General features: G+C 36.5%; 2 protein-coding genes across 3 annotated transcripts in view; one reads left to right on the forward strand and one right to left on the reverse strand.

The window, feature by feature from the left end:
* LOC311612402 (testis-specific gene 10 protein-like) overlaps positions 1 to 2,746 on the forward strand; it is a 48,909-nt gene extending 46,163 nt beyond the window's left edge. The window contains exons 19-20 of the mRNA XM_084865327.1: positions 1,831 to 1,935; positions 2,091 to 2,746. Of these exons, the coding sequence (XP_084721453.1) occupies positions 1,831 to 1,935; positions 2,091 to 2,241 (256 nt within the window). The 3' untranslated portion in view covers positions 2,242 to 2,746. The remainder of the gene's footprint in view (positions 1 to 1,830; positions 1,936 to 2,090) is intronic.
* Positions 309 to 25,723, reverse strand: LOC311612398 (membrane cofactor protein-like). 2 transcript variants are annotated; one of them, XM_084865322.1, is made up of 11 exons: positions 25,681 to 25,723; positions 23,018 to 23,203; positions 22,560 to 22,668; positions 17,700 to 17,785; positions 17,100 to 17,297; positions 13,278 to 13,460; positions 10,588 to 10,635; positions 7,805 to 7,855; positions 7,386 to 7,421; positions 6,842 to 6,903; positions 309 to 1,375 (listed from the first exon to the last, which is right to left on the reverse strand). In XM_084865322.1, the coding sequence occupies exons 2-11, from the start codon at positions 23,169 to 23,171 to the stop codon at positions 1,364 to 1,366; spliced, it is 939 nt and encodes a 312-aa protein (XP_084721448.1). In that variant the 5' UTR covers positions 23,172 to 23,203; positions 25,681 to 25,723; the 3' UTR covers positions 309 to 1,363. The 2 variants fall into 2 exon arrangements, with proteins under 2 accessions (XP_084721448.1, XP_084721447.1); XM_084865321.1 differs by lacking the exon at positions 25,681 to 25,723 and adding an exon at positions 25,514 to 25,645.
* Positions 25,724 to 26,566: the final 843 nt, after the last annotated feature.

The following is a 26,566-nucleotide window of genomic DNA, read 5'->3' on the forward strand; positions in this document are numbered from 1 at the left end:
AACAAAGTCATATTTCTTAAATTTTTTGTACTTTATAGACTAGAATTTTAAAGCTGGAATTTATACAATTTAATAAAGCATCCATAATCTGCCATTAATTAAAGACCAGAAATATTGTGATTTGCCTAAGATATGGTACTTACTTACATTATGTTTAGATAAATTTATTTATATTTGTTTGACCATCTCTGTTGGTTATTCCCAATAGAGCTTTGGCTATAATAGAATGTCCGATCTAAAAATACTGCCTCTAGGAAATATTATAATCAGGTTAGAAACAAAAATACTTTTGAAACCAGAAGTTGTTTTCTATTTATGGACCCACCTACCCGATATTGCTAACTAACCTTTCCATTTTGTTACACAGTATTTCCTTATGTACCTATCATTGTACATACTAAGTACCTGGAAGAACTCCTGCATTCACTAAATATTGAAGACTTGAGCATTGATTTTGGCTTTAGTTATTTTCCTTTTTATTTGAATTTATTGGGGTGACATGGTTAACAAAAATATACAGGTTTCAGGTGCACAATTCTATATCATATCATTTGTACTGTCTTGTGTGTTTATCACTCTAAGTCAAGTCTCTGTCAATCACCCTTTATCCCCGCCCTACTCTCTCCCACCTACCTCCACCCCAGCCACCTCACACTGTTGTCCATGCCCACTGGGCTGCTGCTACTTTTAGAATCCCTGGCACCATTAGCAGCTTACTCCATTACCCTGGCTGGAAGGAGAGTAGAAATACCTGCCTGGAGAGTGAATGTTCTATTATTACAATTGGTCACCTCTCACAAAAAGTTGATGGGGACTCTTAGCCCCTGTTCTTATCTCATCTAGAACACATTTTCATCCAGACTCAACTCTGCCCTTCTGTCTGAGCTTGGGACCTAGGAAAGAACAGGAATCATGATCTCAGGAATCAGCTCACAGGAGCCCCTGACTAAGCAAAATCTGCAAAGCCAAAGCCAGCTTTCTTCAGAAACTGTTTTCAGTATAGCAGCTGTCATCGAGGCGTTCTTTTTAGTCACTGCAGCTGGGTTGTTGTGGTACCTTCAGTGGGTTATGCAAAATCACTTTTTCAAGCTGGTAGGGGGAACCCTGCCTTAGTGAAGTATGCCAAAACTTCACCTTAAAGGGTACATTCTTCTTTAGACTGGCTGGTAAGTAATGTCACTTAGAACTGGCAAACAGGATCAACTTTGGTGTTCTTAGCCTCTACGTTTAGATATTAGCAGTCTAGAATGCAATCCTGGGAGCAAGCAGAAAGGATAGAGCGTTCTGTACCAGCAGCATTCATCTCCGTCATTCTCCTAAAGCTAGTGTGCCTTGCTACCGGGGTTTGTGGCATTGCTTAGTCCTAAAGAGGATCCTGTTAAATTGGAGAGAGAGAGTACAGGTATATCAAATTTAATTATAAGTATACATAAAACACTTGGTTAATTTAATATGTAACAGATCATATTAATCACGGTGCTAACAAATTCCAGTTTTGATTGGTTGTACAATTAATTTGCATGTAATACTTTGAAGTACTTTTATAAAAAAGAATTGGCAGTAAATAGATAAGCTAGATAACAGATATTACTTCATGTAAACACAGGGAAACTGATATAGAGGAATTTTAACTGATTGAATGTGGCTGGCTCAGCTTAAGGTTTTCAAATATAGGCTACTTTGTGTATTTGCTACATCTAAAATTGGCAACACGTCCACAAAAATTACAATTTGGCTTGGATCCAGGAGAGAAAAACCTTGCCAATATGGGTTAGTGTACCCTAGGCATCCTAGACATATTTTAAGTCATTCTTATGTTCGTTTACACAGGGCCATCCAGAGTCGAGATGTGGCCCAGTTCAGGAATGTTGTAACGCAACTGGAAGCTGATTTAGACATCACCAGAAGACAGCTAGGGACAGAGCGCTTTGAATGGTAAGCTCTGCAATACTGACCCTGAGAAGCACTGCTTCTTAGATAACAACAGGCAGTCCCGTGATGGCGGCATTGATTTTCGGTTTTACCACAGTATTGGTAATGTCACCGGATGTGAAGTTTAAAAATTTCTATTTTAAACTTTTTTACGTTAGGGAGAGAGCTGTGCAAAAACTTCGCCGCCAGCATTACTCCAGCAGTGCTTATCATCTGAGTCCTACAATACAGCCCAACACCAAGTGTCATTCCCCGGACCGTGATCACCACCGATCCGACCGAGACCTGGAGCGATCACAAGAAGAGTGAGTGGTTTAAGGACCCATTCTGTGGGGAGCATAGAGCAGTGGATAGAGTGAATATTTGAGTGTGTGAAGGCAACTCAGTACAGTATCGTTAATAGTGCTAAACATGATTAGTTATGTGCAGATAAAAATGTTTTGATAGTTTTACATAAATATTCTAAAGTGACAGGTCTCTATTTTACCTGTTTACATAAAAATTTAAAAATCTGATATTGATTTCTACACCAATATTTTATTAAAATTTAATTTATAAATTAACCCTAATTAATAAAGTACCGTTTTTTTGTTGTTAGTTCATAACCCATATACAGATCCTTGTCCTCTGGTTTGTTGAAGCAATAGGTCAGACAACATTTGCCACAATGATGTCTGACAAGGTGGCTGGCCATAAAAACTCCAGCACCACGTTCTTCTCAAGGGCACCCCGATAATTTACGTGACATCAGCGTAGTTGCTCAATCCCAGAATGTCTCCAAAATGTTTGTTTCTCACCTATGTAACTACAATGAGCAGACCAAATATTTTTTTTAAAAGTTCAGGATCTGTTTTCAACTCTTCCTCCTTATACCGATATACTGCCGCTTTAGTGCCCAAGTCTTGTGGGCATATAGTTAAATATTGTGTTCATAAATTGCTTGGATTAATTTGTTTCTTTCTCTGTGGGTATCGTATGTATATATTTGAAATAACATTAGATTTGTTTCAATTTGCTTTTGTTTTACATTTTTTAATTTAGTTTAATTTTTGAGTTTGTAGATTAATAAATATGCTTTCAAAAGTCAAAACTCTGTAAAGTGAAACTCAGTGTCACTCTCTCCTGTATACTTAAAAAGAAAGTTTTTATTGATTTTAGAGACAGGCATCGATGATGAAAATCATCTATCAGCTGCCTCTTGCATGCCCCGTCCTGGGGATTCAGCCCACAACATGGGAATGTGCCCTGACCAGGAATTGTAAATGGTTTGACACTCAATCTCTGAGACACACTGACCAGGTCTCCTGTCTGCATTCTATCCCATCCTTCCACAGAGAAAGGCTTTTTTTGTTTGTTGGTTTCATTTTCAATTTCTGGTGTTAATTGCATAATGAATAGAGAATATTGTTTATAATATTTCTATTTTATGGAAACTACTGATGTATTCCTTATACTTATAATTTTTGTCCATTTAACCTGTTTTATAAGAATGGTGTTTTAAAATCAAACTGTTTTCTTATAGTATCTCCTCTAGATTTTGTAGGTGGCTTGTGGTTTTATTTGTTGCATAGATATTTTGAACTATCATACCTTCATTGTGGAGTATGGTAGTTTTATGAAGTGTTCTTTTCTAACATTAATTTCAGAAGGTTATTTATTTATTTATTGTTATTAAGGTTACAACTCCTTTTTTCCTTGTCATCTGCTTGGTAAATCTTTGTCCAACTTTTTACTTTTAGCTTTTGTGAATCACTGTAATTTAAGTATCTCATATGTAGTATGGACTTAGGTTTTGCTTTATGAGCCATTTTTAAATGATTTGCCAATATGGTTTAGTTTAACTGATCTAAAAAATAGATCAGTTAAACTTCACATTACTGAGAGGACTATTAAATTTGGTCTCAACTCTGTCATATCTTATGACAATTGTGTTTTTTTATTTAAATATATTTTTATTGATATCAGAGAGAAAGGGAGAGGGAGAGAAATAGAAACATCAATGATGAGAGAGAATCATTGATCAGCTGCCTCCTGCATGCCCCCTACTGGGGTTTGAGCATGTGACCCCAAGCATGTGCCCTTGACCAGAATTGAATGTGGGACTCTTCAGTCCCTGGGCTGACTCTATCCACTGAGCCAAACCAGCTAGGGCTTTAGTTTTTTAAAAATATTTTTTTATTGATTTCAGAGAGGAAGAAAGAGGGAGAAAAACATTGATCAGCTGCCTCCTGCACACCCCACACTGGGAATTGAGCCTATAACCACAGACATGTGCCCTGACCAGGAATGTAACCACTGAGCAACACCAGATGAGCAATAAGGTTTATTACATGACATTTACTGTATTTCTTTCTCAATTTGTTTACTCTTCTTTGCTTTTGAACATTTGATATTAAGGTGTGTTTTAGAGTGGTTAACTTTGTTAATACTTCCAATAGTGTCCCTAATCCATTTTCCTTTTTATTGAATTTATTGGGATGACATTGGTTAATAACATTATATAGGTGTTAGGTGTACAATTCATCTGTATATTGTATTGTGTGTTCACCACCCCAAGTCAGGTTTCCATCCACCACCATTTATGCCTGTGTACCCTCCTCTATTTCCTTAAATCTCCCTTTCCCTCTGGTAGGTAATCACCATACTTTCATTTGTCCATAGGGGTTTTTCTTTTTTTTTAATCCCTTCACCTTTTTCACCCAGTCCTGTAACCCCTCTCTCCTCAGACTGTTTTTGTTCTTTACACATAATTAAAATCAGTTGGCACTTGTCTTCTTCTGACGGACTTATTTCACTTAGCATAATGCTCTAATTCTTTTTTACAGCTGAGGAGTATTCCACTGTGTAAATGTAACAGTTCTTACCCACTCATCCACTGAGGGATATTTGGGCTATTTACAGATCTTGGCTATTATAAATAATGCTGCTATGAACATAGGGGTGAATGTATTCTGATTGGTGTTTTGGGAATATTCCCACAAGTGGGATTGCTGGGTCATAAGCCAGTTCCATTTTAACTTTTTTAGGAAACTCCATAATGTTTTCAATAGTGTTGGCATCAATCTGCATCCCATAAAACAGTGCACAAGAGTTCCCTTTTCTCCACATCCCTGATTTATTGATATCCATTCTGACAAGTGTGTGTTGATTATCTCACTGTGGGTTTAATTCGAATTTCTTTGATTTAATGATGTTGAGCATCTTTTCATTTTGTTGGTTTCCTTTGCTGTGCAAAATCTTTTTAGTTTGAATAGCCCCATTTGTTTATTTTTTTTTATTTTATTTCCCTCGCCTAAGATGACTATATATATATATATATATATATATATATATATATATATATATGTGTGTGTGTGTGTGTGTGTGTGTGTGTGTGTGTGTGTATGTGTGTGTATATATATAGTTATATATATAGTTACTAAGGGAAATATCTGATATTTTACTGCCTATGGTTCCTTTTATTTTTTTATGGTTTGAGTCTTAAATATGTCTTTAATCCATTTTGAGTTTTCCTATATATAGTGTGAAAGGTGGTCTAATATTTTTTTTGCATGCATCTGTCCAGTTTCCCAGCACCATTTATTGAAAAGTCTAACTTATTTGTCATATGTTAACTGATTATATATATATATAATGATGTGGGTTTATTTCTGGGATCTCTGCTCATTGATTTGTGTGTCAGTTTTTTTAAGCCTTATAGTATATTTGAATATCCGGTAGCATGATACCTCCAACTTTGCTCTTCTTTAAGATTGCTTTGGTTCTTTGGGTTTTTTTGTTATTCCATATAAGTTTTATTTATTAGTTCCCTGAAAAAAGTGCCATTGGTTTTTTGATAGGGATTGCATTAAATCAATACATTGCTTTTGGTATTATGGACATTTTAAAAATGTTTATTCTTTCTATCCATAAGCATGGTATATGCTTCATTTACTTGTACCATTTTCAATTTCTCTTGAGTCTTAAAATTTGAGTACAAAACTCCTTGTTTAAACTTTTTCTAGGTATTTTTTGATAAAATGGTTTATTGTTGAAAGTATTATCGATGTCCCCTTTGATGTTTTTCCCACTGACACCCTCCCCGCTTTCACCACACTACTGTGTCCATGGGCTAGGCACATAAATCCTTTGGTTAATCTCTTCTCACCCAATCCTGCCTTCCCACTAAGATTCAACAGTCAGTGTTCTATGACTTTGTTGTTAACCCTCACTTGAGGATATTTTGAGGAAGAGAGACATCCATTGGTTGCCTCCTGCACATATTGGACCAGGGCTGGGAAACCTGCAATCAAGGTACGTACCCTTCAGTCCATGGCCTGAAGCATTATCCACTGAGTCATACTCAGTGGATAATACTTGTGGTCGGCAAATTGTAGCTCGCGAGCCACGTGTGGCTCTTCCACAAAATACTACTGCCTGGGCAAGTCTATTTTGAAGAAGTGGCATTAAAAAAATTGGCTCTCAAATTTCAATTATTGTACTATTGACCAATGACTTTGCTGACCACTTGCTTCTATGTCTGTGGATCTATTTTGTTCTTATGTAGAATCTAAAGATTACATTTAAAATAGTTCACTGTTCTACTATGCAGCAGTGAACTATTTTAAATGTAATCTTGATCACTGCTCACTTTAGAAAATAGGGTATACCTAGAGTGGAAAAAGGCTCATCATGGTCCATGATTTGCTGCAGAACCTGAACTTAACAGCTAATACCTCAAGCAATTCTGCACTGATTACTTTTGTATTAAGTAATAGCAATGATATTAAGCGCAGCTGAGAATAATTTTAGTCAAGAAATGTAATTTGGATGGCACACTAATTATAGCACATTTTAAAAACAAAAGTGACACAAAAGTATTTCAAAAGTGAGAAGGACCAATAAATTAGAAGAAACATGTTTACTTTACCCCTTTTGTTTCTTTGCGAAGACATTTGTACACACAGGTGCAAATTACTGCAAGGCCAACAACTATAATATAAGAAACCAGAGAACAAATGGCATGTAACTCGCAAAAATAATTTCTAAGATTCAAATTCTAGCAAAAGAAATTACTGTCGGCTACATTTCAGTGGTCAGAAATATAATTAAGCACATATACATTCATAGTCCATCTGGACTCTTCCCTATCTAAATGCAATTCCCTAGAATCACTTAAATAGTCTACAGTAAGTCAGAAAAGTGTCCTTTTAGTTTAGAAAATTACCTGAAGAACACCTGAGATTAAAACTAATTATCTTTAAAAAATAATTTATGGTTATTAAATGGACATACAGAATATAAATGAATGAACAGTCACCTGCAAAAGGTGCATATCATATGAAAGGCCAGTTTTTTTTCTACAGTGGTTTGCTTAATTTCAAGCTATAAACATTAGAGAAACTACAAAGTCATTAGAAAAGAATGCAATTCACAGTAATATTCTACGTGGTATTCAAGTTTGAGATACTTACGTATAGTAAGAATAATTAGAGCAATGACTCCTGGGTCTGAGAAGAAATGAAAAGTAGATTTAAAGATATTGAACATGTATGGATCCTAGGTAGCAGTTGCATTTTACTTTTGATCTGATCATCTAAAAAGTATTCTAGTTTTAGCATGACTACTAGTACATTCAGATCATTTTGATTACAGAACACTGCTAATAGATTCCAGCTATATGATGTGTCTTGTTTTGTCTATAGTTACCACACCAGGTTATTTAGTAAAGGTTAATAGGACAATTAGAATTCACAAGATTAGAGAAAATTGCGTACATGTATCTGCACATACTATTGCTAATCTTTTTTTCCCTAACTTGAAATAATTGGAACATAATATATTTAACTAGGACTCTAAAGTCTCATGATAAACAATTATTGATAACAAATACCTATTTCGAAAAGCTCATGAATTGGTGGTGATTCAAGAGGCTTGGGATATCCTAGAGAGAGAAAAAGGAAATAAGTTTAAAACAAGAAAAGACTAAATAAAGCTTAAAGATCTATAACTTCATTGATTTTTTTTGCATTTGTATAAAAATGCTTGTAATTTTCATATAAATTGTTATTTTTTCATTAAAGATAGAATTATAAAATATTCAAAGTTTATACTAAATTTCAGCAAACTTTTCCCTTTGCACTGACATTTCCTGTGTAGAATAGCAAGCGAATTTACCATTATTGTATTCTCAAATTTGCCTTGAATGAAATATGATTCTACCTAAGATTTTTAGAGGAGGGATTAAAATTTAGAAGTTGATTTGGAATAGAAATATTCTTTAATGTAATAAAGGCCATTTATTTTTTTAAAACACACACCCATAGTTAGCATCATAGTCAAATGGTGATAAACTGTTTTCTCCATAAGATCTAGAACAAGATAGAATGCCCACATTTGCAACTGCTACTTAACATAATATTGGAAGTTTGGACCAGAGGAACTAGTTAAAAAAATTATCATGTCATCTCTTTATAGATGACATAATCTTTTATGTAAAAGTCTAAAAATTACAAAACTAATAAGTTAATTTGGCAAAATTGTAGGCTATAAAATCAACATGCAGAAATCAGTTGCATTTATATACACTAAAATGATTTATTAGATGTGGCACCAAAAGCATAGGCAACAAATAAATTGGGTATATCAAAATTAAAAAAACTTTTGTGCATCAAAAAACACTATCAATAGTGAAAAGGCAACCCACAGAATGGAAGAAAACATCTTCAAATCATATACTTGAGAAGGAATTAATTTCCAAAATACATAATGAACTCCTAAATAACAAAAATCCCAACCCAATTCAAAAATGAGCAAAGGACTTGAATGACATTTCTCTACAGAATAGATACAAATAGGGAATAAGTGCAAAATAAGATGTCTACACATCACTAATTAAGGGGGAAATGAAAACAAATCCTCAATGAGATACTACTTCACTTATTTTACCTACCAGATATTAGGATGGCTATTACCAAAAAACAGAAAAGAATATGTATTGGCAAAGAGGTAGAGACATTTGAATCTTCGTGCATTGCTGATGGGGATGTAAAATGGTGCAGCTTCTGTGGAAGTATGGTTCCATACAATGAAACAATTATAAAACCCAGCAATTCTACTCCTAGCCAGCCATGCCCTCAAAATTGCAAACAGGGACTCACGCAGATACTTGAATGCCAATATTTAGGAAATAATACTCAGCATAGCCTGAAGGTAGAAACTACCCAAGTATCCATTTATAGATAAATGGGTAAACATAATATGGCATATATAAACAATGCAATATTTTCAGCCACAAAAAAAAGTTCAGATATATGCTACTCTGATGAACTTGAAAACATTATGCCTTATGAAATAAGTGATACAGAAAAGACAAATGTAAAATTCCACTTATGAGTTACCTCTCATGTCAAGTTCATAGAGACAGAAATTAGAAGTTACCAGGCAGGGAGGAGGGATATGAATAAAGTTTTAGTTTGGAAAGATGAAAAATTTGGGAGATAGTAGTGAAGGTTGCCCAACAATGTGAATGTATTTAATCCCACCAAATTGTACAATTAGAATGGCTGAAATGGTAAAAATAAATAAATAAATAAAAGTCTGGAAAAAATCAACATAACAGTAGCCTGCACACTTCTAAACAGGCGGTGTTCTGCCAGATATTAAACCATCATAGTACTACATTAAAAAAACAAGCTGATGTTAGTACTGGAATAGACTGAGTTAAGGGAACAGAAAGGAGGCTAGAACACCAGTGAGTTCAGTGCATAGTAAAACAGTTGGAGAGAAGACAATTTATTCCATAGACAGTGATACTTAGCCACTGATTTAGGGTGGGTAGAGTGGAGAACATAATCTAATTCCACATTCCGTAATGAACTTCAGATATACCAATGATTTAAATGCAAAGAATGCAATCAGATACATGGTTCTTAAAATGCTTATGTAATTTCAAGACTTAAAGCTTTTATAAGAAAGACAACACAGCCATTAGGGAAAAGATCAATACATTCAACTGCCTATTAATATAAAACTTCTGCACATATAACAGACTATTATAGGAGAATAAATTTAAAATATGGTATAAAAGTTGTCATTAAAGAATGGGAATAAGTCTAAATACAATCCCAATCTAAGTTAGTTTGAGAGTTTTAGAAAAATATGAACAATGCGATTCTATTTCTGGTTAAGAAAAAAATGCCCAATATGTATAACATCATATAAGGATATGATGTATCCTTATACATCAGAAATGAATAAAAATATAGCTAAATTACTAACCATGACAATGAACAATGAACTAGAGAAAGAGAACTAATTTTTTGCTCTGTAGACTTTTATGTTTGAAAATATATAAAATACATTTGTATATTACTCATGTAACAAAAGATATAAACAATTTTATATAAAAACCTTAAAAAAATGAACTAGAAAAATTAAAGTTAAAAAACCTGGAAAAAATATTCACTATATATTAAAAGGTCTTTGGTTTGTAATGAGCTCTCACAATCAACAACAACAAAAAAACATTTTAGAAACCTAACAGAAAACTGAGCAAAGGTCATAAATAAATATAAACAAAAAAGGTTCAGCCTCATTAAAGAAATGCAAATTAAAAGATAATACTTTTCATCATCACCATACAAAGTTCTTAATAGAAGTAGGATAAAGAGTTACCTGGATATTTTGAAACTGGAGGTTTGGTTGGATGAGTAGGCTTGAAACCTGGAAAAATAAATGTTGTTCCATTTATCCGTTATCAATAAAAATATGCATTTGATTTTTTAAATTTTCACCTGAGGTATTTTTTCCATTGATTTCCAGAGAGAGTGAAAGGAAATGAGTTGGGGGAGAGAAACTTGGATTGGTTGCCTCCTGCACACGCCCCTATCAGGGCTAAGGAACCTGTAACCAAGGTAGGTGCCCTTGACTGGGAATTGAACCCATGACCCTTCGATCCCAGGGCTGACCCTCTGACCGACCACTGAGCAAAACCACCCAGGGTTGATTTTTTTTATTTTCCAGAAAGATTAATTATTCCTCAAAGTTATAATATGCACACTTTCCAAACTATGGGTTTCTATTTCTGAGAATATGACCTAAATATATTTACACAGGTGCATACATAAAAAAGTTCACTATTTTATATTTTATAATGAAAACCTGAGAAGTTAACTAAAAAACAAATCACAAAAATATTTTGTTCAGAGTGAACATACATTTTTAAAATATACCACCTAGGTAGTATCAAACCAAATCATTTGTATGCCTTCTTCTGTTTAATATGTCTTGAACATTTTTTTCATAGCACAATCAGATCTACTTTATCACCATTATTTATATGATGATATTGGTCCTTTTTAATAGTCTTCTCTAATAAAAATTGATTTAATAATACCATGAGGAGTTATGATTTCTAAAAAAGATCCTTGTCATTTTTCTCTTCATACACTTTTCCTCACCTCAATCCTCCTCTTTCAAATATTAACTACATGTGTTTTATAAATCCTTTATGAGTGATCATGGTCAACTCTTTCAAAAGAGCATATCAACAAACACAGTATCCCACAGTATATATACCCACTAGAACCATGCAGGTAAACATGGATGGGTCAATGAGTATAAAATTTATATGCAATCCTATATATCAATCCACACCAAAACCATCTCTTCCCCTCTCTCCAACCTCACAGCACTCAACTCAAACTCAAGGAGGCTAACCAGGTACCAGGTATATTATAAAAAGGTGTTCAAATTACCATGTTAACATGCGTAATTCTCCTCGATTCTTTAAAGTCTTAGGACAACAGAAAATAACCAAATTAGAAGCCAGTGATTGAGATTTGTGTTCAACACCCTCCTTAACCAACAGGAAATTAAAGCCCACGGAAATGGTGTTCCAGGAGTAAGCAGAACCAATGGAGGGCCCTGAGTGAGGTGAGCCCAGGCTAATGCTCTTCCCCCTATTGCCCCTGCCTCTTGGTTCCACTGAAACCAAAGAGAAGCCAGAGAAAGCAGCACTGAAATCAGGAAGACAGCTCCTCCCACCGCATGAAAATAACCTCAGGTCTTAGGCCGAGTGGCTGATGACAGTCCCTGCAACAAGTCCTCCATTTCAATCCAGTACCTAAGGACTTTTCCTGCCTTTAAGTTGGTTTGAAATTTAGTTTCTGTTACCAAAGAGAAATGTCCAGTAAAGAGAAAAAGAAGAATTGCATGAGGTAGGATAAACACCAGTCTTGTTCTAGAGACAGCAGAAATTTCCCAGTTCAAACTGTATTGTATAAAAAGAACTTGCAGTCTGGGAAACACACATAGTCCTGGACCAGGAAGATACTTTTTAAATATGGCAAATGAATTAAAATAGCAAAGTTAGCCCAGCTGCAGTGGCTCAGTGGTTTGAGTGTCGACCTATGAACCAGGAGGTCACGGTTCGATTCCCAGTCAGGGCACATACACGGTTCTCTCTTATTACTGATGTTTCTATATCTCTCCCTCTCCCTTCCTCTCTGAAATCAATAAATATATATATTAAACATAAATAAAATAGCAAAAGTGGTGACACAAAAAGCATTCATGTTAGAAAACCAATGCCACATCTTCCTCTTCACTACTACCAATTAAGTCATATATCAGCTTCCTTTACGAGGCTACCAAATGCCAGAAATTAATGCTAAATGTTTTAAGTGCAACCAGTTGAAGCTGTATTTTCACCCAGTTAGGGAGGCAATAAGTCCTTTTACATGTAAGCAAATACACTTGAAGTTTACATAACTTGCCCAAGTATATATACCCATTTATATATGTGGACTATAGCAAATAATTTTAGAATCAGTGAAAATAACAATCAAAATGACTATAAATACGTTCTTCCTCTTACTAAAAGTGATGAGTGTTAACATGAATTCAAACGATTTTTGTAAAAATATAAGGAGGATATTACTAAATATGACTTAAAATAGGTTTTGATATTGAAAAATATAACAATGTGAATCAATCAATTGAAAATAATCACTTTTCATTTACATAAATTCCATTCTTATTTAGGTAAAAATTCCCATGATTCATTCAATTTATCCTGAAAAAAAAAAAGGTTGCTAACCATTTTTATACATAAAAATATGAACAAGATACATGTGTATAACTATGTGATATATCATGATATATCACATAATGTGCTAAGAACCCTATGAACACATACAAAATCACAACAGCAAAAGTCTATATGAACTTTATGTCATACATCTGTCATGGATATGCATATAAGATAATTACTAAAACTGCTTTTTTTCAATGACTGTGTATCACTGATATTTAACATCAAAGAAATGAAACCTTAAAAAAGAAAGAAAAGATATAATGTGTACCTTTAATACATGTGGGCATCTCAGGCTCCCAAGTACTGTTTCCACCACAGAACACTGGGTTGCTGCCATTAAGGTAGAAACCCTTCAGGCATTGAAATGCAACCTCATCTTTGTAGAAAAATTTTTCTTTCATTTCCGACAATGGTTTTCCATATTTGAGCACTGGCGGTTCACACAGTACCACTAAGGAGTAGAGAAATTTCAGAATTAAAAGAAAGTTGCTTTAACCCAGTGCCAGAAAAGATAGTGCAAAGTAGAAATTTCCAGTGGGAAGAGAAGAAATGAAAGACAAGACGCTACTTTTTAAAACAAAGACTTTTTGTTATGTGCCCTGGCCAGTGTGGCTAAGTTGATTGAACATCGTCCTATGCACCGAAAGGTCACTGGCATGATTCTGGCCAGGGCACATGCCCAGGTTGTGGGTTGAAATAAAGTTGAAAGTTAAAATAGACTTGTTTTATGTCAGACATTTAAAAAAGGTAGTGGCATCTCTTAGTGGTTTTTTAATTACATTTTTGTAATTACTAATGATATTGAATAAAATTTCACTTTTTTGTCATTTGTATTTCATGTTTGATGAAATAGGTATATTCAAATATTTGCCTATTTTAAAAATTAGTATTGTTCTCTTATTGAGCTTTGAGAGTTATTTATATTGTAGACAAAAGCTCATTATCAGATGTGTGCTTTGCAGATATTTTTTATTTATTGTTTTGTTTTCATTCTCTTTGACTTTTGCAGACCAGTGGTTTTGAGTTTGGAACACCCAATTTGTTAAAATTTTGACAAGAATCATGCTTTATGGGCTGTATTTAAGAAATTTTTGTCTAGGTCCCAAATAACTCCTAAGTTTTCTTGTAAAAGTCTTACCGTTTCAGGTTTTACGTGTAAATCTATGCTGCTTATTGAGTAAATGTTTGAGAATAGTGCTTACATAGGTTTTGGTTCTTTTTTTCCTCCCTTATAGAAGCCAAACTGTGCCTGTGTCATTTTTGAAAAGAGAATCATTTTACCACTGATTTGTTTGCATATCTGCGATTAAACTCAACTGGACATATTTGCAAGAGTCTAATTCTGGACTCACTATTCTGTTCCATTGTCCTATATGGCTATATATCTTATAGTCTACTTTACATAGACTCTTGATATCAGGTAGAGTGCATCCTTCAATTATATTCAAAATGGTTTTGACTATTCTAGTTCTTTTGTCATTCCATATAAATTTTAGAATCAGTTAGTCAATTTACAAAAAGTTTGCTTGGCTTTTTATCAGGATTGTGCTGAATTTATACATAAAAGACAGAGAATTAATGTCTTTATTATGCTGAGTCTTCCAATCAATGACCAATGTTATGTCCCTGCATATATTAAGGTTTTTCTTAATTTTCTTTATTAGTGCTTAGAAGTTTTTAGCATTCAAATCTTTTCACATATATTGATAGATTTATGTGCAAGTATTTTGGAGGTGTTCTAAACAGCAATTTTAAAATTTCAATTTCTACTGGCTGTTAGAATTATATAGACATGTAATTGATTTCTGCAGCTTGATCTTTTATTTTGAAACCTAGCTAAAACTAATGTCTTTGGAAATGTCTACACAGACAATTTTATTGCTTCCTTTCATACATATAGCCTATTTCTTTGTTGCCTTGTTGTAAGACCTCCAGTACAATACTGAATAGAGTAGTGAGAGTGAATATACTTCCCTTGTTCCCACCTTGGGAGGAAATAAATTAATTTTTACTATTAAAATTAATGTAAGCTCTAAGATTTCTACAAATGCCTTTTATCCAGTTTTGATTCCTAGTTTGCTCAGAAGTCTTATCCTAAAAAGATAATGAGTTCTGTCAGTTGTTTTGGGGGCATCTAATAAGATGATCATGTTATTCTTTGCAGTCTCTTGATATTATAAATTACCCTGATTAATTTTTTAATTTGGACCAACCTTGTATTTATGGGATAAATCTTAATAGATTATCATGCATTATTAGTATTATATATGATAGGATTTGATTTGTTAATATTTTGTTTAGAAGTTTTGGTTCGATATTTATTAAGGATATTGTTTATAATTTTCTTGCAGTGTCTTTGTCTGGTTTTGCTATCACACTAATGTTGTCCTTATGAAATAAGTTGAGAAGTATTCCCTTCTCATATTTCTTGAAGAGTTTGTGTAGAGGCGCTATTGTCTATTCCTAAAATGTTTGGTAGAATTCCCCAGGTAGGCCATCTGGGTCTGCAATTCTCCTTGAGGGAAAGTTTTAACTCTCTTTCTTTAATAAATATGAGACTATACGGGTTACCTACATCTTTCAGTAGTTTTGGTATTTTGTGTCTTAAAAACAGTTTTGTGTTTTTTTGGGTTTTTTTTGTTAAGTTATAGGACCACCTTGTTGGGCTACTATCATTTTATTAACAAGAAAACTGAGCCTTAGAGAAATAAACCTAGCCAACTAAGTGGCAGAGCAGGGTTTAGAAGTGACAAAGTCCTTTTTTAAAAAAAAGAAAAAGGAAAAAAAAAAGATGGTCCCATGTTTAAAAGCATTTTACTGAAAATTTTGGGTGAAGATTCAAGGTCAATCTTATTGCGCTCAGTATTTTCTTTGCACCCACCCCTCCACTCACTCTTCTCCCCTTTGGCAACCATTACGTTTTCTGTATCTGCTTCTCTGTTACTGTTTGTTAATTTGTTTTGTTGTTTTAGATTCCACATATAAGTAAAATCCTATAGTTGTCTTGTCTTTTTTATTTCACTTATATAATACCCTTTATGTCCACCCATGTTGTCTCCAGTGGTAAGATTTCATTCCTGTTTATTGTTAATACTCCATTGTATGTATATGTGTTTGTGTGTGTGTGTCACATTTTCTTTATCCATTAATCTATCAGTGGACATCAGTAATTTGTGTCTTTCCAGGAATTTGTCCATTTCATTTAAGATGTCAAATTTATAGGCATCATGTTTTCTGTAATATTCACTTATTATACATTATTCCTTACATTTACAGGATATTCGGTGTTGTCTCATTCTTTTTAAAAAACATGTTTTTATTGACTTTTAGAAAAGAGAAGAAGGGAAAGGGATAAAGAAATAGAAAAATTGCTGATTGATTGGCTGCCTCCCTATACTGGGGTTTGAGCCAGAAACCAAAGCATGTGCCCTGACTATCAAACTAGTGACCTCTTTGATTCCTGGGTTAATGTTCAACCACTGAGCCACACCAGCTCGGCTCATTCTTGATATTGATAATAACTAAATATCCTTTTATTTGTCATTCTAGCTGTAGGTATATCTATTTTATCAATCTTCTCCAAGAAGCAGGTGTTAGTTTCATTGAATTTTCTGTACTTTATCTTTTCAAATTCATTTATTTTTAGCTTTATTATTCTGTTACCTCATTTTGAATTTACTCCCTATGCCTTAAAACACTGTTTTTAAAAAAATGTGTGTACAGAGTTTATTATTGTTTTCAGTAAGAGAGTCTGGTCTTTTACAGTTTACCCCACCATTACTTATTGTGATATATCTCAGACATTTTAATATAAAAAGGGTTTTCTTATTTTTAAGCCAGTGCATGTTAAGTTTTTGGTCCTTCCAAGCATGTATACAGTAGTTCACATTGTATAAACTGAAGTGCCAAGAACATGTTGGAGGTGGGGACTCATACAACTAGAATTATTTTTGTTTCAATTTTTGATAAATTAAAAGTCAATTTAACAGGAGGCACATATGACTCTTTGTTTACTTATAGGTAAGACTATCTACAAAGTGTTTGCTCTGTATTTGCAAATGAAGAAGAAAATAAATGGAAGTATCATTACCTTTACATTGTGGAGGGTCACTGCTCCATTTCTCAGGCCCAGAACAAGTAAGCTTTTTCTCTCCAACAAGTGAAAACTCCTGAGATCCATTTGAAGGGTCACAAGTAAAACTCACTACTTCATTAAATTCAAATTCATTCCTCCAGTCATTTGTGCGTTTTCCATTAACTATATCTGCAGGTGCTTTACACAAAATCTCTATAAAAGAGAGAGAGAGAAAGAAAGAGAGAGAGGAAATGAGAGGAAAATTAAAGAATAAGACAACATTTAGTAAAACAAATGCAATAAATTCATTACCATATTATTTCTATAGTCTAATGGTGAATCCAATACTTATTTAGAATGTTTCTGTGAGAAAATGTTTTTACCCCAAAGTCAAACCATGTAGAAATGAACTTTCAAAAGAAAACTGATTTTTTTAAATGGTTACTTATCAGAGTGATTACATTGTAAGGCACATAAACAATGAATCACTATGTTGAAACTAATATACTATTGTATGTCAATTATAATTTACTTTTAAAAAATCAGCATAAGTGGATCCCAGGCCAAAAATATTGAGAATTGCTAGTCTAAATTCTAAAGTGGAAATTTACTTACTTTCACACGTTGGGATATCACTGCCCCAATACACTGTGTCTCCAGAAAGTTTACAAGTTATAACTGCTTCACCTTTTAAGTAATAACTAAATGAAGGGGGAAAAAAGGTTACTGTTTTATTTACCAGCTAACAAGATGTACATAATACAGAGGAACATTTCATGTAGTTGTTTTCTGCACTATAGTAAGTTGAGGGGGAATTTTCTTAGATGGCATACTATCATGAAAGTTCTAACCAAATCTGAAGTTTAATTAAACAGTTTTTGCATTTGCACACACACTGGCCAAGAGTAAAGATACCTAAGTAAACCTGTCGTGCCTGGCAGGCTGGCCTCTTGGCTCTCCCTTGCATAACACACTGATTTCCATGGCTTTGCTCCTTCCATTCTGCTCAGTCACACAACAACTCAGTCCAGAGGTAAGGCCCTAGAGAGCTTGGAGTCCCAGCTCTGGCACTGACTTGTTATTTGACCTTGGGCAAGTCCCTTCATGTTTCCATTTTTCACATTCCTCATTTATGAAGCGGGGGTAATAGTACATATATCATGGGTTTGAGTAGTAGATGAGTTAATATCTGGCACATAGTGAGTGCTAGGTAAGTTTTAGCTCTTATTAATACAGGCATATCTCAGATATCATGGGTTTGGTTCTGGACCACCACGATCAAGTGAAATCCCAAGAACTCGAATCATACAAAACTTTTGGGTGACCAGTGCCTAGGAAGTTATATTTATACTATAATGTAGTATATTGTGTCCAATAGCATTATGTCTAAAGACAGAATGTATATAGTTTAATTTTAAAATGCTTTATGCTTTATAATAATAATAATAAAAAAAGCCAATCATCACTGAGCCTTCAGCCAAGTTTTGACTCTTTTGCCAGTGGAGTGTTATGCCCAAATGCTGATAAAAATGCAATAAAGCAAAGCACAATAAAACAGGCATGCATGTATTCTTTAAATCAGAATGTGTTTTTTGGAATAGCTCAGACATACTACTTGATGAAATCTCTGATTATTTAAATTCACAGTACTCTCCTCCTTCTGAATTCTCATTGCAATAATCAAGAACAACTATTTGGTACTTCTCCTTTACTCTTTTGCCATCACATTTCTCTGTATATATTGTGTTTCTCAATAAAGATACAATTTCTGTGAGAAAAAAATCTGTGTCTTAAATGGTGGAAACACCTCAAAATGCTTTAGCAGTTGTTCCGTATATAACTATTAAATGGATGTTCCATTATTTTCACTTGATCAAGTTAAAAAAAATAGTGAAACAGTTTGTACATAGTTTCAGAAGGTTCACTTATTTTCTCCATATTTTAGTATTTTAAGAGAGAATTCTGAGAAGATGGAAGAGTAGGACTTTGTCACTCCAACTAGACAACCATTTCAAAGGCAGAATCTGCTTGATTTAACTATTTTTGAACTCTGTGGTCTACTGATGGCTTGAAACTTCCAAGGAAAGACCCCAACAAGTAAACATAATTTCAGCTCTTAGGAAAATAGCAGCTATACACCTCCCACCATCCACAAAGTGGCAGGCAGCTGTGTGTGTATCCTTCAAGCAGCCTGCAATAGCCAGGTGGGCAAAACGGCCCTGCCCTACACATATGAGAACACTGTGTTCTGGTTACTGCCTCGGATCACAGAGAAGTGGACAGAGAGATGGGAGGCCATTGTTCTCCAGCTAGCTCCTTCCTCCCCAGCTGAAACGACTTTCAGGGGATTTAAAGATCCTGCGACCGTTTCTCTCCACTACACATTTTTCTTTCCTCCCTCAGGAGGTAGACACTAAAAACCAGGCTCTTCAAAAAGAAAGCATATATTTAGAAAATTAGAAATTGAGTGCTTGTGCTCAGGGAAAGGCTCAGAAACAATCTGAGAAGACCTTCAGTTTATATCTCGGACTGATCTCAGCTCAGACACACCAAACTACAATAAAAGTATCCAAAAACAATTCCAAAAAATAGCAAGGTCTAAGGAAGGTAAAGAAGCTGATTTCTAGAGTTACCACATTATTAGATTCAATTATGTGGTATTCCTAAAAAATAAAATAAATTGCAAGGCACGCCAAGAAAGAGGCATGTATGATCCATTATAAAAAAATCAACAAACTGTCCCTGATAAAGGTGTGATTGCAGATTTACTAAACAAAGACTTCAGAATAACTCTTAAGATGCTCAAAGAACTAAATGGAAAAAAAAATGAAGAAAGGTTAAGAAAATGATGTGTGAACAAACTGAAATATCATTAAGCAGATTAATAAATAAATAAATAAACAGGAAAAAAAAAAACAACAAAAATTCTGGAGTTCAAAAGTACAATATACCTTGAAAAACCTCATTAGAGTTTTTAAATGTAGATTTGAGCCAGCCAAAGAATGAATCAGTGAACATGAAGTTAGGACAACAAAATTATTGTCTAAAGGAAAGGCAAAAAGTGAAAAGTGAACAGAGCTTAAGGGACCTGTGGGATTCCATCAAGTGGACCAACATGCACACTGTGATAATACCAACATGAGAAGACAGAAATGGGCAAAAAGAATATATGAAGAAATATGAAGGCTCACAACTCCCCAAATTTGATAATAGACAGGAATATAAACACCCCAGATCTCAATAACCATCAGGTAAAATGATTTCAAATGACCTACACTAAAACACAATACAGTAGACTCTCCAGATCTGTAGGTTTTGCATCTGTGGATTTAACCAACCACGAATTGAAAATATTCTTAAAAAAGAAAAGTACAGCTTTATTTTTCTTGTCATCATTCCATAAACAATAAAATGTAACAACTATTTATACAGCCTTTATATTGTTTTAGGTATTATAAGTAGTCTAGAGGTGATTTAAAATATACAGGAGGATGTCTATAGTTAAGTGCAAATTCTATGTCTCTTTATACTAGAGACTTGGATTATAATAGTATCAGCAGGGAGGTGTGCGAGACATAATCCCCCAATGAAACATAAGGACTTCTGTAATCAAACACTCAAAAACCAAAAACAGAGTATCTTGAACCAGGAAGAGTATCTTGAACCAGAATAAATTATGACATACAAGGGATCCTTAATAATATAATCAGCAGATCAGAAAATTTGGAACCCAGAAAACAGTGGGTAGATATACTAAAACTGCTAAAAGAAAAAACAACAACTCTAAACCAAAAATACTTGATCCAGCCAAACTGTCCTCAAGGGGGAATTAAGACAGTCCCATGTAAACAAAAGCTGAGGGAGTCTGTGGCCACTAGAACTTCCCTATAAGAAAATTTCAAAGGAGTCCTCCAAGGTCAAATAAAAATGCACTAGAAAGTAACTTTGACCCATATGGGAAATAAACTTCTCACTAAAGGTAAATACATGGGTAATTACAAAAGCTTGTATTGTTTTAAAAATAGTTTGTAGTAAAAAAAAAAGTTTGTAATCATAATTTTGTTCTCTTCACAATTTAAGAGATAATACATTTAAAGATAAAATATTATTGTAAGAACTAGTGGTACTGTAACTTTTAAAAAATATATTATTTTTTTATTGATTTCAGAGAGGAAGGGGGAAGGAGAAAGAGATAGTGACATCAATGATGAGAGAGAATGGAGCCTGCAACCCAGGCATGTGCCCTGACTGGGAACTAACCCTAACCTGTGACCTGGTTCAACCACTGAGCCACACCAGCTGGGCTGCAACTTTGTGTTTTTATTTAACTCCAAATCTTGTTTTGTATATAAATTATGAGATAATGCGTTTAAAAGAGCGTATAAAGATGCAGTTTTGAGACAGTAACAACCAAATGGGGTGACTATGAAGCTATAAAGGAGTTGGGTTTTTGTGTATTAAACTGGTATAAATTCCAATTTAGATTGATATAACTTTAGGGTTTTAAATGTAATCCCCATGGTAACCACATACAAAAATAGCAAAGAAATATACTAAAAAAGAAATGAGGAATACATGTAAACATTTCATTACAGAAAGACAACTAACTTAAAAGACAGACAATAATGGAGGGAATAAAGCAAAAAGGTTTCCAGGCATATAGAAAGCATATACCACAAAGCAGAGCCCCTCCTTCTCACTGGTTTACACTTAAATGGCAAATGCTCTAATCGAAAGAAAGAGTTGGCAGAATGAACACACAGTCCTACTCTGTTGTCTACAAGACACTCATTTGAGATCCAAAGACAAAATCACTTGATAGATGTAAAAAGATATTCCATGCAAACCATAACCTCCCAAAAAAGCAGGAGTGGCTGAACTAGTATCAGGTCAAACAGACTCAAAATCAAAGAAGTTGACAAGAGACAAAGGACCTTAAATGCTATTAATAAAAGGTACCTAAAACAAGCAGATAAAATGGTTATAAACACTGACACCTAATGACAGATCATCAAACTACAGGAAGCAACAGAATTGGAGAAATGCCCATTTCTACATAACAGCCATTTCTACCACAATCGTTATAGACTTCAATACCTCAATCACAATGAAGTCTAGAACCATCAGATAGAAAATACATAAAGAATTAGAGGACTTCAACCATACACTATTCCTGGGGGCCCTCCTTCCACCCTGAGCCTTGTTTTTTTTTTTTTTTAATCGGGTGCATACTGTTGTCAAAGATGAAGTCACCATGATTACCACATCTGTGATGCTTACAATAAGCTTATTGTTACCTATGACAAGGTTAATGTCACTTGGCTTTCCGCTAAGTTTTTTTTCTATTAAGTACATATGTTTTCAGTCTCCATAAGAAAGCAGGTGAAATCAACTTTTTGGGAATGTTTAAGAAGAGAAGAAAAACAATCTTGAATCAGTAACATTTACCTCATTTTCTCTTAAGGAGCAACTTACCCATAGTTGCAATAAAAGTAAGCGTTTTTATCAAATTGAAAGCCCGTATTTGGTTCAAATTCTTCATATACTTCACCATTAGGAACCTTAGGAACTGGACACTGTTTTCCTAAAAGAAAATTTGCAAATTCATTTTTTCCCCCCATACAAATTTCAAAACAGACTTAATAAAAAAATAATTCCACACCGCTCTTGTCAATTCATGCCATAGCATTTTCTTAAGTTCACTATGATAAGGGAAAACATGAAATTCACATTTATCCACACAACGGCCTACAAAAAACTTCCCGGGAGGTTTGTCGAAGCTCAAACATCTGTCTTGCTCTCTAAAACCTTGTTTCCCATGGGAAAATCATCATCGCCATAGTGGAGAACGAATCCAAGTATGTGATCAGAAGAAAAACACCACCACCACCAGAGCAAGCACACCTGCATACAACAAGGGTCTGTTTACTTACGGTAACAAGCTTCGTCAATGGGGCGCCACGAGTCATTTTTCTCACAATAGGTGCTGAGGCCATAAAAATAAGAATAATAATATCCTGGATTACATTCAAAATATATCTTCTCCCCAGCTGCATAGGAAGGTTTAGGCGTACCCTTTAACTTCATAGATTGAAACACTGGTGGTTTACCACAGTCACCTAAAGGTGAGGAAACGGGAGCATAAAAATGAGATATGAAACCTCTTTGACAGCCAGGGAGGACGGAACAAATGGAAAGGTCCTCGGCAGGACTGTAAAGACTTGTGCCCTGCTTTCCCCCAACTGCCTTCGGAGTGGGCCACGGGCTCTCAGTCGCATTCTATTCGCTTTTGGTGTGTTGGGGAAAGAGCCGCATTTTTATCCAACAGTAAATTTAGGAGACCAATATCAGGGCTGTAGGTATGCATCATTGCGCATTTCTTTGGAAATTCATTTCAAAACTCAATTCTCAGAAGTCCTTTTTCTCCCTCTGCCTTTTTATTTCAGTAATTCTTTTTTTTTTTTTTCTTTTCTTACCTGTGGGCTTGAAAGTCTAAAAAGAAATGTGTTAGAACTATTATGCAAAATAATGTGATGGAGACACATCAAGTAAAAGTCCTACAGGGCTAACTAAAAGCATGCAGCCGTCTTTCCTATCTGATAAGGATCTTAAAGAAGGAGATGTCCCTATTCTGATCCCTGAGGACCCTTCCTCCTCTCTCACTCCCTGGGTTGGCCTCACTTCAGATGGCGAGATCAGTCAAGAGTATTCCAAACAAGTCAAATTTTACTCCTATCATATTCTAAAAACCCGAAAATATATCAAACGTTCCACTTCTACCACGCCCTAACGTGGACCTCCTGCCAGACTGCTCACCTGGGTGTCCGAATGCTCCTCAAACAACTGTCCAAGACGAGACAAAGCAGGCCTGGCTGCTGGTCATTAGCGGCATTGTTTAAAAGAGGATTCCCCGAGAGGTCGTTCCACCTACATCTACTGAATACCCTGAGCGGGACATCCCCGTTCACAATAGGAACACAAAGAGCTAGAAAGTCTGTATCGTTCTGTTCTCAGACAAATGCATAAGATCATTCTAGAATTTCCCGGAGCCAGCAAGAAAGCAAGCACACAACGGCGTGATTGCTTTAGGCAAGCAACCTTTGTTTCATGCAATCCCAGTAACGGAAAGCATATCAAGAGGATCCCCAATATGTCTTTTTTTACACAACAAAAGTGCTTTTCATGTATAGATCACATAACTCTTCGGATTCAGTGAAAGGTCTCACACAGGGTATGGCCTTCGCGCTTAGTTGATGAGCCGCGCACGAGAAAACAATATCACCATCGCTTATGGTTATTTCTTACGACACTCATTTCTCCCCAGGTTTAGCTACCTACGTTTTTTAAGATTGCTTCCGAATCTTCCCTAGATGGGGAGGAGATGGGGGGAAGGGGCGCAGGGGAGGGAGCAACATATGCATATGATTTGGGGACAACAACGAGCCTGTAACCTTTATGTAGGAAAAAGCACTGGGCACCAAAACCGGTTTGGCTCAGTGGAGAGAGCGCCGGCCTGTGGACTGAAAGGTCCCAGGTTCGATTCCAGTCAATTGGTTGAGGGCACATCCCAGTAGGGGGTGTGCAGGAGGCAGCTGATAGATGATTCTCTCTCATCAATGTTTCTAACTCTCTATCCCTCTTTCTTCCTCACTGTAAAAAATCATATATATATATATATATATATATATATATATATATATATATATATATATATATATATAATTTAAAGGCACTGCGCGCCCAGCCCAGCCCCCCACCCCCTCCCAAAAAAAAAGCCGGCAGTGAGCGTGCCCGCCGGCTCTCCACTGAGCACACAGCAGGTCACCCCCAGCCAACTCCTCTCCCCGCCCCCCGACCCAGCGCAGCGGGCACCCACCCTCCCCTCACCCAGGCATCCTTAGCGCAAACACTCCGCAAGGGCCCAGCTCGGGTCTCAGCAACATCCCCACGCACAGGGCACTGGAGAGCAAGCCCTTCCCATTCATTCCGCTCAGGTGCGGGCTCCGCATCCCGAGCCGCTCAGCCCCAAAGCACCTGCACCTGCAGGCTTCTGCCGGAGAGATCCCTCCGCCCCCAGCAAACACCCACAGCGCCCCAGCGTCCGGAAACCTCCGTGCCCACCACCACCAGGCAGCCTTCCTCCCTACAACCCCCATCCCCGCCGCTGCAGGAACCCACCCCCCTGGACCCGCCGTGGCACGACCCCAGGCTCTGTCTGTGGCTGAGCCCCGCCCCGCCCCGCCCGGCTCCGCACCTGCGCCTCCAGCCAGACCCTGACCCGCTGAGACCCTCTCCTTCCAGCCCGTTTCCCCGTCTCCCCCGCTCCCCGACCCCCGACCCCCAGCCCCACGCCCGCCTCGGACACCGCTCAGCCGGCCCCCCAGCCCGCTCCCGTCCCTCTCCGGGGCGCACCCTCCCTGGGCTCCTACCCAAGGACGCGGGGAACTGCAGCACCAGGGTCACCACAGCGATGCCCACGAAGCGCCACGAAGAAAGGGGACTCTCGGGGGGCCGGGCAGGTGCCCTGCGCGGCTCGCAAGACCGGGTCATTTTCCGGGAGGTCAGCGGGAACCCTCGGGGGGCAGCGGGCACCTACCTCTCTGGAGGCGGCCGCCACACGCAACAATCGCCGACTCGCCGTGTGCCCGCCGCGGTGGGCGTGCCCTGCCGGCTGCGGGGCGGGGCCAGGCTGATGAGGGAGGCGGGGCCAGGCTGATGAGGGAGGCGGGGCCAGCACCGGTGTACGCAGTTAACACCCTCCTAGGGAGGGAATGAGATTCATCCCCAGCTTGTTTAAACCAGTGTTTCCCAAACTTCTCTCAGGATGAGAATCACCTGGTGGAGTTGTTAAACTACAGATTCCTGAATCCCAACTAAGAAGTGCTAAACTAGAATTTTGGGGAACATATAGGTAAAATTGTATAGTATTCAATCCCAACTAGGAAGTGCTAAACTAGAATTTTTGGGAACATATAGGTAAAATATACAATTTTAATATACAATTTTACTCTATGTTCCCAAAAATTCTAGTTTAGCACTTCTCAGTTGGGATTCAGGAATCTGTATTTTAACAACTCAATTTTACTATATGTTCCCAAAAATTCTAGTTTAGCACTTCTCAGTTGGGATTTGGGAATCTGTATTTTAACAACTCCACCAGGTGATTCTAATCATGAGAGAAGTTTGGGAAACACTGGCCTAACCAACCAGGATATGTTGGTAGCTTTGGAAAGAAAAAAGAATAAAGAGCATCGACCTGAACATAGAAACCCAGAGCCTAGACAGTGGGCCGCGTGGGGGCCAGCACCTCTTAGGGCTCCCCTTCTGTCCTGGGGCCTCCAGACGGCCAGAAGCGCAGGGCCCTTGCTCCAATGTTGCACCAATGAGGCTTTCTTAGGGACAACACTTGAGGTGTCTGTAGTTGGATATCTGCTAGTGAGTCCCATCGAAGCCTGCGAGATTTCAAAATCACCAACAGGATG

This window comes from Pipistrellus hanaki (assembly GCF_964339955.1).
Source record: "Pipistrellus hanaki genome assembly, chromosome: 18".
NCBI classification, from domain to species: Eukaryota; Metazoa; Chordata; class Mammalia; order Chiroptera; family Vespertilionidae; genus Pipistrellus; species Pipistrellus hanaki.

Coding starts and splice junctions, on each gene's coding strand:
- LOC311612398 (XM_084865321.1), bottom strand. CDS start 25,634: ATGACCCGGTCTTGCGAGCCGCGCAGGGCACCTGCCCGGCCCCCCGAG. Junction 10,636..13,277: donor GATGCCCACATGTATTAAAG/GTACACATTATA, acceptor TTATTTTTCCAG/GTTTCAAGCCTACTCATCCA. Junction 7,856..10,587: donor TCCAGTTTCAAAATATCCAG/GTAACTCTTTAT, acceptor TTCTCTCTCTAG/GATATCCCAAGCCTCTTGAA.